This window comes from Mercenaria mercenaria, chromosome 9, assembly GCF_021730395.1.
Source record: "Mercenaria mercenaria strain notata chromosome 9, MADL_Memer_1, whole genome shotgun sequence".
Taxonomy (NCBI): Eukaryota; Metazoa; Mollusca; class Bivalvia; order Venerida; family Veneridae; genus Mercenaria; species Mercenaria mercenaria.
Genome location: NC_069369.1, coordinates 64,784,334 through 64,801,106, shown reverse-complemented (window position 1 = coordinate 64,801,106; position 16,773 = coordinate 64,784,334). Strand labels below are relative to the sequence as shown.

Genomic DNA, 16,773 nt, shown 5'->3' with positions numbered 1-16,773 from the left:
GTTATCCTTAATGTTAGAAAGGTATTAAAATAATATCATTACAGATTTTTATTGTGTTTTATCTTTATATTGCTGTCCATATGCTAATGTATTTTTCCAGTCTTAGAAAACAATATTTATTTTTGAGCAGTCTTTTTTCTTTCTTGGCTAAATAAAAATATACTTGTAGGCTAGATGACCTCAGTAACCTAGCGGTTAAGGTCACCATCTTTGAATGGCTTGCCTGTGACTGCTTTTGGGTTCAAAAGCTCACTTGAGGTGTAGAATTCTTTCACACGAGGAAGCCTACGTAAGATATTTGGCTTTACTGGGTTCCCTGTCTGTGCTTGCAATAATGTCGAGAGGTGTTCCTTGGGTCTTCCTTCATCAATGTAATCTGTAACGATATACTTGATGGCTCTATTCTGGACAACAGTGATCTGCTGAATACTATGCTCACAGTCCACAGCCATCTGTACGAATGTCTAGGTTATTACAAACTTGGAAACCTTTTAATCACTAATCAATTAATTGCCTTAAAACTGGCCACACTTCTGTTTGTCTCCTAGTTACAGCATGATAAGATGACTATGAAACAAATACATACTAGTTCTTGCATGCTGGACAGGATTTTCCCACGTTTTTGCTGGTGCTAGAAAAATGCGTCTTACATCCCAGGATGCAAGACGACTAGCATGCTGTAATTTAAGAATGAATGCGTAAATTCATATGCTATAATGATAAAATAGTGCCAAAAAAGAAACACATTCTTTTTACTTTATTTCTTCTATTAAGGTAGTTCTGCACGTTTGGTAAACTGGAAGTGATGGCGTAACGTCATTTATCCGGAAAACATAGAATAAAACCTGGATTCGGCGTACGGAAATTAAAATCAGTTTATGAATTAATTGTAATATGTGAGTTAATTTATTATAATGGCACTGTTACTATCTTTCAAAAGTTAAAATATCATATGAAAACATGTGGCACGTTAAATAATTCAAAATTATGTCTTAAATATAGCTTGAAATGGGCAGTTCACTTTAATCATGGCCAAATATCTCAAAAGTAAGCACACAGACCTATACATTTTATTTCACCATATCATAGCCCATATGTTTATTTATCACTCTGAGAAGTTGCATTAAAATCTACATTTTAGAAAAATTTCTATTTGCGAAAATGTTACAAAAGTTGCGATTTTCCCATAGACTCCTATTGTGAAAAATTGCATGAGGTCCAAATATTTCAAATCGGTCTAGCAAAAAATCAAGTACACGACCCTATCTTTTTTATTTGCTGAATTTTCTTAATATATTCCGAAGTTTTGAGAAATCAGAGTTTAATCAAATCCTACATTGTAGAAACAATTTCGATCCAAAAGTGCAGAACTACCTTAACTGAAGAATATAGCAAGAACAAGAATCTGTCACTACTGTGAATCATTAATATTCATGGGGATTAATTTTCGTAGATTTCGTGGTTGAGTCGATCCACGAAATTTAATACCAACGAACAAGTAAAATTTCCATTCATTTGATGTTCAGAAGTTGAAATCCACGAATTCGTATCTCCATGAAATTTCATGCCAACGAAATTAAATGATTTTACCGTAATTGTATATGCAGATGATAATATCTGGCTTTGCAATAACTTGGCAGAGCCTCGTTACCACCTAAACAGTTACCCTCCAGCCAGATGTTTCCATCTGCACCTTCAACGAGTGAAAGATTCTTATAGTATGACACAGAACATGCAGACAGTTCCCCACAATTGAGTGGAAACAGTTAATTTGATGAGGACATGCGCTCGGGACAGAATGCTGGAAGCCTGAAAACCATCGGTATTCGTACAAAGAATACTGTTCCTGGAAATCCAAACAAAACATTTAACATATAAATTGACACCAATCATGGGAAGATCTTAAATGAAGACAAAGCCATTTACAATTTATACATAAGTTATTGCACATTATCTTCTACAAAAAAGTACATAACTACACCCTTAAACATTTGTTAAGACATAAACATCTCTTCTAGTATGAAGAAATGGGAGTTCAAGTCTCCCAAGGTAGTGACTAGAACATTAAACAGCCCTAGTGAAGTAGAAGTACTGTCTATATTACTTTTCAACAGTAATGTCCATTCACATTTTTCTCTGTAAATTCAGTTTTCCCTGCTATTATAACTAGACATCTGTTATTAGCTACTAGTACATCATATACAGTAAAACTGTTCATTCAAGGTCACAAGGGAATAAGCATAATGCTCAAGTTTGTTCAAGTTTGCTAAAGTTTCAAGCAATCTAAAAATAGGAAAGATAAGGAAAATATCTGGGGAGCACAATCTTTCAGCGAGTCTGGATACTTGAGCCATCAATACGCAAGTAAGCAGTATTTCACTGTCGGCATAAACAGCATACAAGAATAGAGTACTGCATAGACATTGCTTGTTGCCATTACAGGTCAATTTGTTATCATTCAATGATGTTAGCTCAACTAGTTAACATAACAAAGTTTCGAGTATTCAGTTCCAAGACTACAGAGAAATCACTCGATTTTGTTGGTATAATTGCTTTTTCATGGGAACATGCATTTGTGGATTTTGAAAATTGAAAAAGTTTTTAAGTGTGAAATTTATGTGTCCATAAGCATGAAATTGCCTGGATCTTCTCAACCCTGAATTTATTTTATTTATTTATTTGGGTTTTACGGCGCACCAACACAGTATAGGTTATATGGCGCCAAACAGGACTACAAATTTTGGTTCCACATCTCATTTACATTTACATTATATAATGACAAGTTCAGTAATTGACTCAGACATAAAGAGGACAAATGATTCTGGTAGTCTATCGCTATATTCAACTAGTCGTATCGGAACTTGGTGTTATATTGACCTTCATTTACTGTGGCCATAATCAACTAGTCATATCGGAACTTGGTGTTATATTGACCTTCATTTACTCTGGCCATATTGAACTAGTCATATCGGAAATTGGTGTTATATTCACCTTCATGTACTGTGGCCATATTGAACTATTCATATCGGAACTTGGTGTTATATTCATCTTTATTTACTGTGGCCATATTCAATTAGTCATATTGGAACTTGGTGTTATATTGACCTTCTTTAATGTGGCCATAATCAACTAGTCATATCGAACTTGGTGTTATATTCACCTTCATTTCCTGTGGCCATATTGAACTAGTCATATCGGAACTTGGTGTTATATTGACCTTCATTTACTGTGGCCATATTCAACTAGTCATATCGGAACTTGGTGTTATATTGACCTTCATTTACAGTGGCCATATTGAACTAGTCATATCGGAACTTGCTGTTATATTGACCTTCATTTCCTGTGGCCATATTCAACTAGTCATATCGGAACTTGGTGTTATATTGACCTTCATTTACTGTGGCCATATTCAACTAGTCATATCGGAACGTGGTGCTATATTGACCTCTATTTACTGTGGCTATACTGGCCATATTGAACTAGTCATATCGGAAAGTGGTGCTATATTGACCACTATTTACTGTGGCCATACTGTACTAATCATATCAGAACTTGGTGTAATTTTGACCTTCATTTACTGTGGCCATATGCAACTAGTGATATCGGAACTTGGTGCTATATTGACCTCTATTTACTGTGGCCATATTCAAGTAGACATATCGGAACTTGGTGCTATATTGACCTCTATTTACTGTGGCCATACTGTACTAATCATATCGGAACTTGGTGTTATATTCATCTTCATTTACTGTGGCCATATTCAACTAGTCATATCGGAACTTGGTGTTATATTCACCTTCATTTACTGTGGCCATATTCAACTAGTCATATCGGAACTTGGTGCTATATTGACCTCTATTTACTGTGGCCATACTGTACTAATCATATCGGAACTTGGTGTTATATTCACCTTCATTTACTGTGGCCATACTGTACTAATCATATCGGAACTTGGTGTTATATTCACCTTCATTTACTGTGGCCATATTCAACTAGTCATATCGGAACTTGGTGTTATATTGACCTTCATTTACTGTGGCCATATTCAACTAGTCATATCGGAACTTGGTGTTATATTGACCTTCATTTACTGTGGCCATATTCAACTAGTCATATCGGAATTTGGTGTTATATTGACCTTCATTTACTGTGGCCATATTCAACTAGTCATATCGGAACTTGGTGTTATATTGACCTTCATTTACTGTGGCTATATTCCACTAGTCATATTGGAACTTGGTGTTGTATTCACCTTCATTTACTGTGGCCATATTCAACTAGTGATATCGGAACTTGGTGCTATATTGACCACTATTTACTGTGGCCATATTCAACTAGTCATATCGGAACTTGGTGCTATATTGACCTCTATTTCCTGTGGCCATACTGTACTAATCATATCAGAACTTGGTGTAATTTTGACCTTCATTTACTTTGGCCATATTCAACTAGTGATATCGGAACTTGGTGCTATATTGACCTCTATTTACTGTGGCCATATTCAAGTAGACATATCTGAACTTGGTGCTATATTGACCTCTATTTACTGTGGCCATACTGTACTAATCATATCGGAACTTGGTGTTATATTCATCTTCATTTACTGTGGCCATATTCAACTAGTGATATCGGAATTTGGTGTTATATTCACCTTCATTTACTGTGGCCATATTCAACTAGTCATATTGGAACTTGGTGCTATATTGACCTCTATTTACTGTGGCCATACTGTACTAATCATATCGGAACTTGGTGTTATATTCACCTTCATTTACTGTGGCTATATTCCACTAGTCATATTGGAACTTGGTGTTATATTCACCTTCATTTACTGTGGCCATATTGAACTAGTCATATCGGAACTTGGTGTTATATTCACCTTCATTTACTGTGGCCTGATTCAACTAGTCATATCGGAACTTGGTGCTATATTGACCTCTATTTACTGTGGCCATACTGTACTAATCATATCGGAACTTGGTGTTATATTGACCTTCATTTACTGTGGCCATACTGTACTAATCATATCGGAACTTGGTGTTATATTGACCTTCATTTACTGTGGCCATATTGAACTAGTCATATCGGAACTTGGTGTTATATTGACCTTCATTTACTGTGGCCATATTCAACTAGTCATATGAGAAGTTGGTGTTATATTCACCTTCATTTACTGTGGCCATATTCAACTAGTCATATCGGAACTTGGTGCTATATTGACCTCTATTTACTGTGGCCATACTGTACTAATCATATCGGAACTTGGTGTTATATTCACCTTTATTTACTGTGGCCATATTGAACTATTCATAACGGAACTTTTTTGCTATATTGACCTCTATTTACTGTGGCCATACTGTACTAATCATATCGGAATTTGGTGTTATATTGACCTTCATTTACTGTGGCCATATTGAACTAGTCATATCGGAACTTGGTGTTATATTCACCTTCATTTACTGTGGCCATATTGAACTAGTCATATCGGAACTTGCTGCTATTTTTACCTTCATTTACTGTAGCCATATTCAACTAGTCATATCGGAACTTGGTGTTATATTCACCTTCATTTACTGTGGCCATACTGCACTAATCATATCGGAACTTGGTGTTATATTCACTTTCATTTACTGTGGCCATATTCAACTAGTCATATCGGAACTTGGTGCTATATTCACCTTCATTTACTGGTGTCATATTCAACTAGTGATATCGGAACTTGGTGTTATATTGACCTTCATTTACTGTGGCCATATTCAACTAGTCATATCGGAACTTGGTGTTATATTCACCTTCATTTACTGTGGCTATATTCAACTAGTCATATCGGAACGTGGGGCTATATTGACCTCTATTTACTGTGGCCATACTGTACTAATCATATCGGAACTTGGTGTTATATTGACCTTCATTTACTGTGGTCATATAAAGCTAGTCATATGGGAACTTTGTGTTATATTGACCTTCATTTACTGTGGCCATATAGAACAAGTGAGACAGGTATTGGTGCTATATGACATCTATTTTGAGATCATATCCACATCTCCTCTTAAGTTGAAACTTCCATTAAATATTCACCAAATTCCAACAGGTGTTTGCTGAGAAATAAGCCTACTATAGTATATTACTGTTAAATAATGAAAGGGCAATAACTCTAAAATTCATCCAACCTGAACCTAAACATAACAACCTCTTGATACTGAAACGTTCTATAAATATCTGTTAAATTCCAACCAGCGGTTGCAGAGATATAACTCCTAACAAGAACTGTACTATAGTAAACTATTGTGGAATAATTGAAGGGCGTTAATTCGAAAAAATCATCAAACCGGAACATGAAGATAATAATAGTGGGCATCTCCTCTTTATAGTGAAGCTTCCTATCAATTTTCACTAAATTTCACCCAGTGGTTGCTGAGAAATACTCAAAACAAGAATTGTACAGGGTGTCCCAGAATATATGTCCACTTAACAAATGCTAATAACTTTTCACAGAAGAGTCACACATAAGCAAATTATATCTCATTTGAAAGAGCACATACGTAGGTTTTTGCACATCAAACAATAATTATTACCTTGATTATTTACTTACAGTTTCTATAGTATATGTTCTAAGTGACCGCCATTATTTTGCCTGACTAGCTCATCCGCTCTCCAAAGTTACGTATGACGTTGGCACATGTGTCTCTTTTCTTATCTCTCTACGAATAACAGCTTTTAACTCTCTAATGGATGTTGGTTTGGGGTAATAAACATTTCCTTCAAGTATCCCCATAGATGAAAGTCCAGGGGGCTGAGATCTGGTGAATATGGATGCCAAACATTCTCGGTTTTCAAAGAAATCAAGCAGGTGCCAAATGTTTGCTCTAGCCACTTTAAAACATCATTTGCAGTGTGGGGGGTCGCCCCGTCTTGTTGAAACCAACATCTTTCAATCACTGTTCCCTTTCTTATCAGTTCTGGAATGAACTTATTCTGCAGAATTTTCAAGTATCCTTTAGCAGTCACGGTACAACACTCGCCATTCTCCTCGTAAAAGAATGGCCCGATTATCCCGGATCGATGTACTCGTGGCAGCCCAGACGGTAACTTTCTGACTATGCAGCGGCTTCTCGTCATGAAAGTCAGGTTTGGTAGATCCCCAGAACCTGATGATTTGCTTATTGACATAGACATCAAGATGAAAATGTGATTCGTCACTAAACCAAATACTGTCGGTTAATTCTTCATGTGACCGCATCCACTCTGCAAATGCAATCCTTGCTGAAATGTCATCGTCTTTTAAGTGCTTCATCATTGAAATTTTATAAGCAGTTAGCTTTAAGTCATATTTCAAAATTATATGCACTGTAGATTTACTCGTAGATTTATTTGTAATGTCACTCAGTACCTTTCTTACAGATGTTCTGGGAGTTTCTCCTACAACTTCAGACACTGCTTTAATCAGTTCTTCGGAACGGGCACTTCTCGGTCTCCCGGCATTATCTTTCCTGCGATCTAAAACTGTTCCATGCTTCTCATTTTTTTTAACTACTCGGATGATTTGTTTATTGGAAGGTGCTTTATTGAAGGATACATTTTAATCACTTTCTTCGCACAATAGATAGAAATTGTCATTTCATAGTACAGCCTAACAATTTCAGTACTGTCAGCCATCTTGGAAGCCTGAATATGAATGACGTCCTTGATGACGTCATAAGACGTTAGGGGTGACGTTGCACGATGCCGTTCTTGTAATGAGAAAAAACTTACATCCATTACTTTTCATTTGAACCCAATTTGTTATTTACTGAACATTTTTTGGACAAAGTTATTAACATTTGTTAAGTGGACATATATTCTGGGACACCCTTTTAACTCCCAGTATACTATTGTTGATAATTAAAGGGCAATAACTCGAAACATTATCAGACCGGAACACAAATAAAATAAGTTTATGCAGATGTCCTTTGAAAAAAAGCTTCCAAAATTTCCAAATTGTGCTTGCTGAGAAAACTCTGAACGATAACAGTATTTACTGTATGCACTGTTAAATTTAGTCAAAGGGCAATAACTCCGTGAAAAATCATCTGACCGGAACACAAGTCTGTGAAGTTCGCTATAGATTACAATCATCACGGGTTACGTAGAAATACTCCGGACAAGGAAGAATACGGGACGGACGGACGTATACCGGTCTTTTAGTGGTGTATAACTTCCGTAATGGAATCTTGAGCAGGAAAAAGGCTGATCACTACCAAATAAAATAGTACTAATCTTTTTTTCCTTCCTGGTGCATTTTCTCGGCAGCAACGTGCTTACTTTTTACCCTACCCGCGTTTCAGATGTACCCACTTTGCATTCTATTGAAATCGGCATGTTCCTATCGCATGCTAGATAAAAATGGCGGCGTAAGAATTTTAATGTCGCGAAAAGAAAATTGAAAGAAGCGAAAAGTAGTAAATTCAGCGGTTTGTTTTTAACGAACTGTAGTTTTCTTATATAAAAGTTACACCTCCTTTTCCCTTTTTGTTTTTCTAAAGTAAGCGATCTAGTTCTATATGGGAATACAAGTCTCTGAAAATCTGATATGCTAGAAAATGTCGAAAAACCGTTATGAAGTGAGTGGATTTTATATGAATAAGGCATGAAGGGGGCAATTAGCCGGATATGCCTCCATGGTCCACTCGAATGTAGTCCATATTAATATATAGTGCAATTTTCCCGCCTAGTAAAGGCCATTTTCATGCCAGATATAAGCTTTATTTGTGCTTGTTTGTAAAAAGGAATGTCCGCAGATGATTTTAAGCTACGTTATATGCTTCAGAAGATGATTGGAAGCTCCTTGTAAAATGAAAGTGAAAGTGGGTATTTCCTGTGTCTACCTACGAAATATTAACGTTTTCATCACGTGTCTCAGTCACGTGACCATGGTATTAAACTGCATTATGGTCAACCCCATATTTTTTGGGTATATTTTGATTGCCTAAAGACAGACCTTCAAGACAAGGGTAGTCTCGCAGGAAGTGAAAGGCTAGAAATCTTGATAAAAATATGTTATAAGTTGTTAATTTTATATAGAAAATAGCAGCGGATGCATTTAATACCTTCATACCATAAAGAACAGCTGGATTTAGTGGTGTTCAGCCAAAAGAGTGTTTCCCAACCATGGCAAGTATGTACACTTCCTGTCAAACAAACCAATCGGAAATAGCATTCGCAAGTCGTTCTGATAAATGTAGTGTAATGTATAAGATTTCATACTTACGATGATGTATTTACTTAAAGTAATAAATCAAATGAGGACATTGATCCGAAGGACACTGAAATAAAAGTCCACATTTTCGGAAATGATACCAATGAAGTCCTTTCGGTTTTTATTTACTGTGTTACTTCCCTTGTTTCCTCACGAAACTAAAGGTGAAGGTCATTATTTTTTTTTTCTGTCGGCCAAGGTGACGGAGAAATATCTAGCAAAAATGGCTACAAAGTATACAATGGTCCTTGTTAGACATGGTGAAAGTAACTACAACAAGGAGAACAGGTTTTGTGGATGGTTCGATGCAGATCTTTCGGAACTTGGCATAGAGGAAGCAAAGAACGCTGGAAAGGTAACGTCAGTTCGTTCTTGGCATGTTTCAGGTAGAGCACACACAGTAATTAACAGATCATATATAAATCAATATATCACCTGTAAATCCATATATCAACACATCTTTTAATCAATATATCGGTCACTTCTTAACCATTATTTTCTAATGCAAATCATTTCCGCAAAGATTTCAACGATAGAGATGGAAAAAAAACTGTAAATTTTCATTTTATGATAAAAAAAATATGTTTGTCATGATGCGTTTATAAAATAAACTGCATTAGCATATCTGTATTAAACCACATACGCATGTTTAACAGTTTCAAATGCTATATCGTCGCACCACGTAATTTTATGCACACCTATTTCGACGCCATTTTTGTTTAAACCTCGTTCTCGATTAACTTGGGGTTTCCGATGACGTAGTTACTCAGTGTAATGACAGAAAATATCATGGTTACTTTTACCGATAAAAAAGTTGGAAAGTTTAGGATTTGAAGATATTTATCAACTTACATTTACCCTATACATGATTTTTAATGTTTTTACTAATGCAAATTTTCATCCATTTTAAAAACGTCCCTGTGGAAGCTTAGATTAAAAAATTTAAATGGAAATTTTGTTTTACGTCTGCAGCCGACTTTGGGTGCAAATCAAGGTCACATCACGCCATGTGACATATGTAGTCGCACTATTTTATGCACTGTTTTGGAAGGTGTACGCATTATATATCAATGCGATCATTACTACACACTTCATTTTTTTCTCTTGTCAAGTAGGCTGCGAACACTGGTTTCATCTAAAATTTTGTGTAAAACAAAATGTGCCAAAATCCTCTGTAAACACTTTAGTCCAGAAAAATGAAAGATAAAACATCAGACAGTGTGTATTAAAAAAGCAGAGTGATTATTTATGTTCTTAGCCCCTTATGTTTATAATTGTTAAAATGTTTTCAGATTTAGTTATTTATATCATTTGGCTTTAATATTGATTATCTACTTGCATCTGCTTTTGTGTCAAGTTTTATTGCAGCATCCAAGACAGTTATGGTGTAGCACATAACTTACAGTGATTGCACAAATATTTAAGCCAATCAAAAGCTTCGTAACAAGTCAGGGGTTCCACTAGACCTGAAAACCCAAGAGTCCCAGGACCCTTGGGCCCAAATTTTGAAGGGCCCTTTTTCCCAAAAAATACAGGAGTCCTGTCCCCAACACGTCCATAAAATTTTGACTATATTTTTTTTTATAATACCAGGAAGGTCTAATACATATCAGTGTTCCAGGTAAACGTAGTCTTTACCTAAGAAAACAATAAACCCAAGATCATGTTACAGCATAATAAAAATGTCAGTTTCAGGTCATATATTGTAAACAAATATTTATCAAAATTCATGTTATTTTGATTAGGTTTTTCTTCTATGTTCATTAAATTTTTGATAACAGAAAAATGCTATAACAATATAAAAATGTATCCAAAATGTACTATCCGGATACTGGTACACTTTTGGAGTGTCACGGGAAAAGTAGTTTTTGCTCAGTTTACTGGCAAACTAAGCTGAATCGATATAGTTCCTCAAATAATTATGCTACTTATCATTAAAAACTGCATTGAAAGTCATTTTTTTCAAGGAATTTTGGAAATATGCAAATGACATGGGGTGTAAATTAGACTAGTGCACGACATTCTTATCTTATTTTGCTTTCAAAATTCATCAAAATTTGTGAAGTTTCTAGTTAAAATTACGGTATGATCACAAAGCAATGGTCTAATTTAAGGTTTGCATGAAAAAATCTTGCAGGGCACTTTTCACATGTCGGTAATCAGCTGCTTACTAAAAATTTTAAATAAATTGGCCCCTTTTTTGACTGTCCACATGATAAATACGCTTTATCAATTAATTTCAACACTTCATTGATTCTTGTTACCTTGTGTACTCGCCGTGACGTAACTTGCTGATAAAAAAATCAGCGGGCATGTCTACGGGGAAAAAGGGCGGATTTAGCAGAAGATCAAAGGCAGGAGGGCATGACCGTGAGTGTTTATTTTGGAATACACGTGTCTATCGTGGAAATAGTTTTACTGAAGGAAATGAATGATAAGAGTAAGGATTATCAAAGGAAAATGCCTCCGGGTCCCGAAGGACGCACAGGCAAGTATCATGCCGGGTCCTTTGAGCGTCTTTTGAAAATCTCCCGGGTCCGGACCCGGGGTCCCGGGTCAAATGGAACCCCTGCAAGTATCATGTTAGATGCGTTGAAATAGGTGTGTTAGAAAAAAGTATGGCCGACCACACTAGTTGTTGTTTACCTATTGATTTCTGGCAGTCAGTTGTTTAGAATAAGATGTTATTGGTATGATTCAATGCTTAAAAGGTTAGTGCACATGCAACATCTAATAGAGTCACATGTTACTGAATGGAAAAGTGCGACCATGTTGCTTGTTATGTGCGTCGAAACTGGTGAGTCAGGGATAAATTTGTCAAAATATAACTTATGACAGTGGCTAGTGAACCGTCACCGGTGCAGCAGACCCGAGGTCTAGTGCACCGTCACCGGTGCAGCAGACCTGAGGTCTAGTGCACCGTCATTTTTGTTATATATGAAATATAGCTTTTCTTTGAATTTAAATAATTATAACTTATTGTCACCAGTTATATGTGTGATCATTATAAGAAGAAGGAAGTAAGATGATTCTAATTTAAATAAACCTTGACTTAGGGGGCGTGAGAGGTGTTGCACATTTCATTACCTCTCATGAAAAGACTCAATCAAACCGAGTCTGTTATTATATTTCTTGGTTGCATTCTTTGCTTCCATAGGATATTTTTACAGATTTTATTACCTTTTAATTTACCGATATACAGATTAAAACATTGTGCCGCTATCAGATATGGTCTATTGATAGAAAGTTTATTATGGCAGAATGTTTCTTAAGTAGAACATTCAGTTCTGACAGAATGAGTTTCATTGAAAGAAATGTTTTTAATTTTCATAAATAGCATACTAGTATATTTATGTCCATTTAAGATTAATTATTGTCTGTATCTGGATACATCAAAATTGAAATCCGAACTTAATTTTAGATTCACTATCTCAGGCCATCCTTAAAAAATTGTTTGTTTGCGGTAACGCGACCGACTCACGAAAATCGCCGCGACTCAAACAATTTTTTAACCAAAACTGGGAAAATTTTTTTTATCGGTGCCATGTTTTTATTTTTTCCCTGTTTCTTTAAATTCTTTTGGAAACTATTTTTATTTGTATAAGTTTTCCTAGACAATGTTCGTTGAGGTTCAACTACATGAATGACGATATGACCGATAAGAAACAAAATGTTGAATGTTAAGCTTTCTGTATACCGGCTAATTAACAAGTGACACAAATACGATAATAGCTGCTCTTCTATGCATTGTTTTTCAATTAACTTTTACACATTGATCAATAAATCCCCTTTTGGCAATGACGGACATTATTGTACCAATACAAACCGCAAAAAGCCCACTTTGTCAGTCGGCGCATGGCATGATTGACATCTGCCAAAGCTGATTAATATACCAAGCCCGCCTACTGCCATACTTCCGCTTTGGCGGCGAACAATATTCGAATTCCCGGATTTTGATTGACAAGGGGCATTTCTTTCGAACTCGTGACGCAATAAAAGAAAATTTCCTGGGGTTTCAAGCCGACGCAGGGGAAATTTTTTTGTGTGGTCAAATACGAGTTTTTGTCAATAAGTGCGAGAAAAAAAACCCAGAACCTCGGGTCTACCGAACGCCCTGCCGATTTCTGATATACAAAAAAATTTCCCATGCAAAAAGTTTTTTAGAAAATTCCACATGGACAAAATCGGGGGTACATAGTTTATCTGTGCAATACTGCAGACGTATTTAACCGAGTTTTAGATTTGTAAAATAATGATTTTTCTCGTACGTAAAACATCTGGGATAGATAAATTCTTGGAATCGTTCGTCATATTTCTCAAACAATTTCGCAAAGAAATAATAATTTTAGCTTCGATCTTTTGTCGTTGCATAATCTTTTTTAATCGGGCCCAGAGGATAAAACTGCAGTGACACGCACAACTCACTTGGAAAAAAGCACAATAAACGTCAAAAAATTTAGACAAAAAAAATTTTCTTACCTGAAAATTTATTTATAAAGTTAAACATCCTTTAAATGCAATGACTAAAAACCACGAAGAAATCCATAATGTTACGTTTCTAGATTTTCCATTTGCGTGAAATTAAATATCCATGGGTCCACTTTTTCCTATTTTTAAAAACCCAGACTTTAGAAACATAGTTTATTATTACTGAAACTTTCTGTGGCTTAAATAATGTAACTGAAATTCGTGCAAATTTTTGACACCTGCCATCAGAAACGGGGTTTAATCTGTTTGACAGCTTTTCTTTTAATGTGTGCCAACAGTAGCAGATAAAAGAAGACACTAGCGGACGTGTATTATGTGTGTGTCATAGTGATGTCACTGCTATTGACATGTATTTAATTCAAGAAGTGACTGTGAAATCGTTTATGGGTTTTGGTGTTTTGACTTTGAGTGCATTAGCACTGGAAGCTTGATTATTTTTGCTGATATGGAATTAACCTAGCTTTTTTTAATGTATTCATATTCAAATTTGGGCTTACCCTTGGTTAAGGCAATCATTGCAAAGTGAAAAAAACTTTAATTGGCAGTTTAATCCATTAGATTCACAAGGATAAGAAATTAGGTTTTACATTGATAATTTATATTTATTTTCCATTTTCAACTTGAAAGTCATGGCGCTATTAAAAATCTTTCAGCGTTTCCCAAAAATCACCCCACCTCTCCCTAAAACTTTTCCACTTCTCCAAAATCTTAGTGGGGAAGAAATGACTTCTCCCTAAAAATTTAACATAGCTTAAGCCCTGAGTAAACAATGTAAGCAATTAAGTATTGTCTTAAAATTACATGATACATAGGCTTTGAAGGAGTGCGGTGCTAGTAATCAGACCCGGTCTACAGGTATTAAAATAATATATCGAAGATTTTGCTATGTACTTCAATGCTGAATCCTAAGGAATGTAATGTTTTTTTTATTACCCTAGCCAGTGCAAAGACATTCAAAAGGTCTGGCCAATTATTTTTAGCTCATCTGATTTTTGGAAAAAAAATGATGAGTTATTGTCATCACTTGAGCGGTTGTCGGCGTCGGCGTCGGCGTCTGCGTCAGCGTTTGCCTGGTTAATTTTTATGTTTAGGTCAGCTTTTCTCCTAAAACTATCAAGCTATTGCTTTGAAACTTGGAATACTGTTCACCATCATAACTGACCCTGTATAGGAAAGGGAAACATAACATCCATCTTGTTTTTTTTGCAAGATTTAGGGCCCCTTTTGTACTTAGAAAATATCAGATTTCTTGGTTAAGTTTTATGTTTAGGTCAACTTTTCTCCTAATCTATCAAAGCATTGCTTTGAAATTTGGGAAATACTTTTTCCCACCATCATAAGCAGACCCGTACGCAAGAATCATAACTCCATCTTGCTTTTTGCAAGATTTATTCCCCCTTTTTTGGCCCTTAGAAAAATCAGTTTTCTTGGTTGGGTTTTTATGTTTAGGCCCAGCTTTTATCCTAAACTATCAAAGCTATTGCTTTAAAACTTGCAACACTTTTTTTACCATCAAAGTTGACCCTGTATAGAAAGAAACATAACTCCGTCCTGCTTTTTGCAAGATTTATGGCCCCTTTTTGACTTAGAAAATATCAGATTCTTGGTTAAGTTTATTTTTTAGGTCAACTTTTTCTCTTAAACTATAAAAGCTATTGCTTTGAAACTTGCAACACTTGTTCACCATCATAAGCTGGACCCTTTTCCCGAAGCAACATAACTCCATCCTGCTTTTTGCAATAATTATTGCCCCTTTTGGACTTAGAAAAATCATTTTCTTGGTTGAATATTATGTTTAAGTCAACTTTTCTCATAAACTATTAAAGCTATTGCTTTAAAACTTGCAACGTTTTCACCATCATAAGTGGACACTGTACATCAAGAAACATAACTCTATCCTGCTTTTGCAAGAATATGGCCCTTTTTAGACTTAGAAAATCATGGGTAGGACAATATTTCTATTACAAAAAAAAAATCAGATGAGCGCAGCCCCGCAAGGCGGTGCTCTTGTTGTTTAATATATTAATAACTTAATTTTTAAGTTCATAGGGAGATAATAAGCCTGTTTCAAACTGGTGTCAGGCTATCGGTTGTTTTTACTGTTATTAAAAAGGTAATATTACTAGTAATATTAGTTTTCATGCTTTGTAAAAACTTCACCCTTGCAGATATGTTACAATCAAGTTAGCATTCTACAGAGAAGTGTTAGTACCCAAAAGGGTGTATAAACCAAAGGTTACAAAAGAAATGCAGGGTTGTACATTTAGCATAAAAAAAAAAACCAAAAAAAAAAAAATCCCTACCTACCTACTCACACTAAAAATTCTGGGTCGCGTTACTGCAAACAAACAATTTTTTAAGGATGGCCTCATGATCAGAGCTGCCGATACAAAAGACAATCATGCCCAAGCTAATTATTAAAATTTAATAACTTTAACAAGCTACCAACAAAGCCTACATTTGTAGACATCCATTTATTGTTTTAATTCAATCTTTATTGTTTTTCACAGTTTTTATCATAGATTTCGTAATTGTAGTTTTTTTAAATTTTAAAAAATATAACAAATATTGAAACCATAAACATTTTTTAAACCGTAAATGTACATTATAAATATTTGCTTCCCCAGATGTCAACATTTCCGAATTTCATCTTTCAAAGATTAATTGTAAATTGTCACTGACATAATACATCTAAAATTTAAAGATCGAATTTCAGTTTTAATATACATACATATACATGTATACACTCAACAAAATTCCCCTAATCGGTCAGTTTTTTGTTTAATATTTTGTTAATATGCAAGTATTTACACGAAATTTAAATACCGACATCTCAATAGGTACTGCAGCTAATTATTGATTTATTTTAACCGACTTACCGCCAAAGTAACCGCTTCAGGCGTGTTGGCCAATTTAGCATATTTTGCACGTGCATAGCATGCGCACCAATGTGCACGTGTTAATGAACACTTTTGGCATCACTGACGAAAGTCCTACTAAAAGCCGCATATCATCGCTAAATTGATGCAAGAGCAACGCGCCCGGGCTGT

At 35.4% G+C, this 16,773-nt stretch overlaps 1 protein-coding gene across 2 annotated transcripts in view; it reads left to right on the top strand.

The window, feature by feature from the left end:
* The first annotated feature begins 9,026 nt into the window (after positions 1-9,026).
* LOC123547311 (probable phosphoglycerate mutase) overlaps positions 9,027-16,773 on the top strand; it is a 41,705-nt gene continuing 33,958 nt past the window's right edge. The window contains exons 1-2 of one of the 2 annotated variants that reach the window (XM_053551591.1): positions 9,027-9,154; positions 9,435-9,590. In XM_053551591.1, coding sequence (XP_053407566.1) covers positions 9,074-9,154; positions 9,435-9,590 — 237 coding nt within the window. In that variant the 5' untranslated portion in view covers positions 9,027-9,073. Of the gene's footprint in view, positions 9,155-9,222; positions 9,591-16,773 lie in introns of those variants that run through there. The other variant, XM_053551590.1, reaches the window with a different exon arrangement.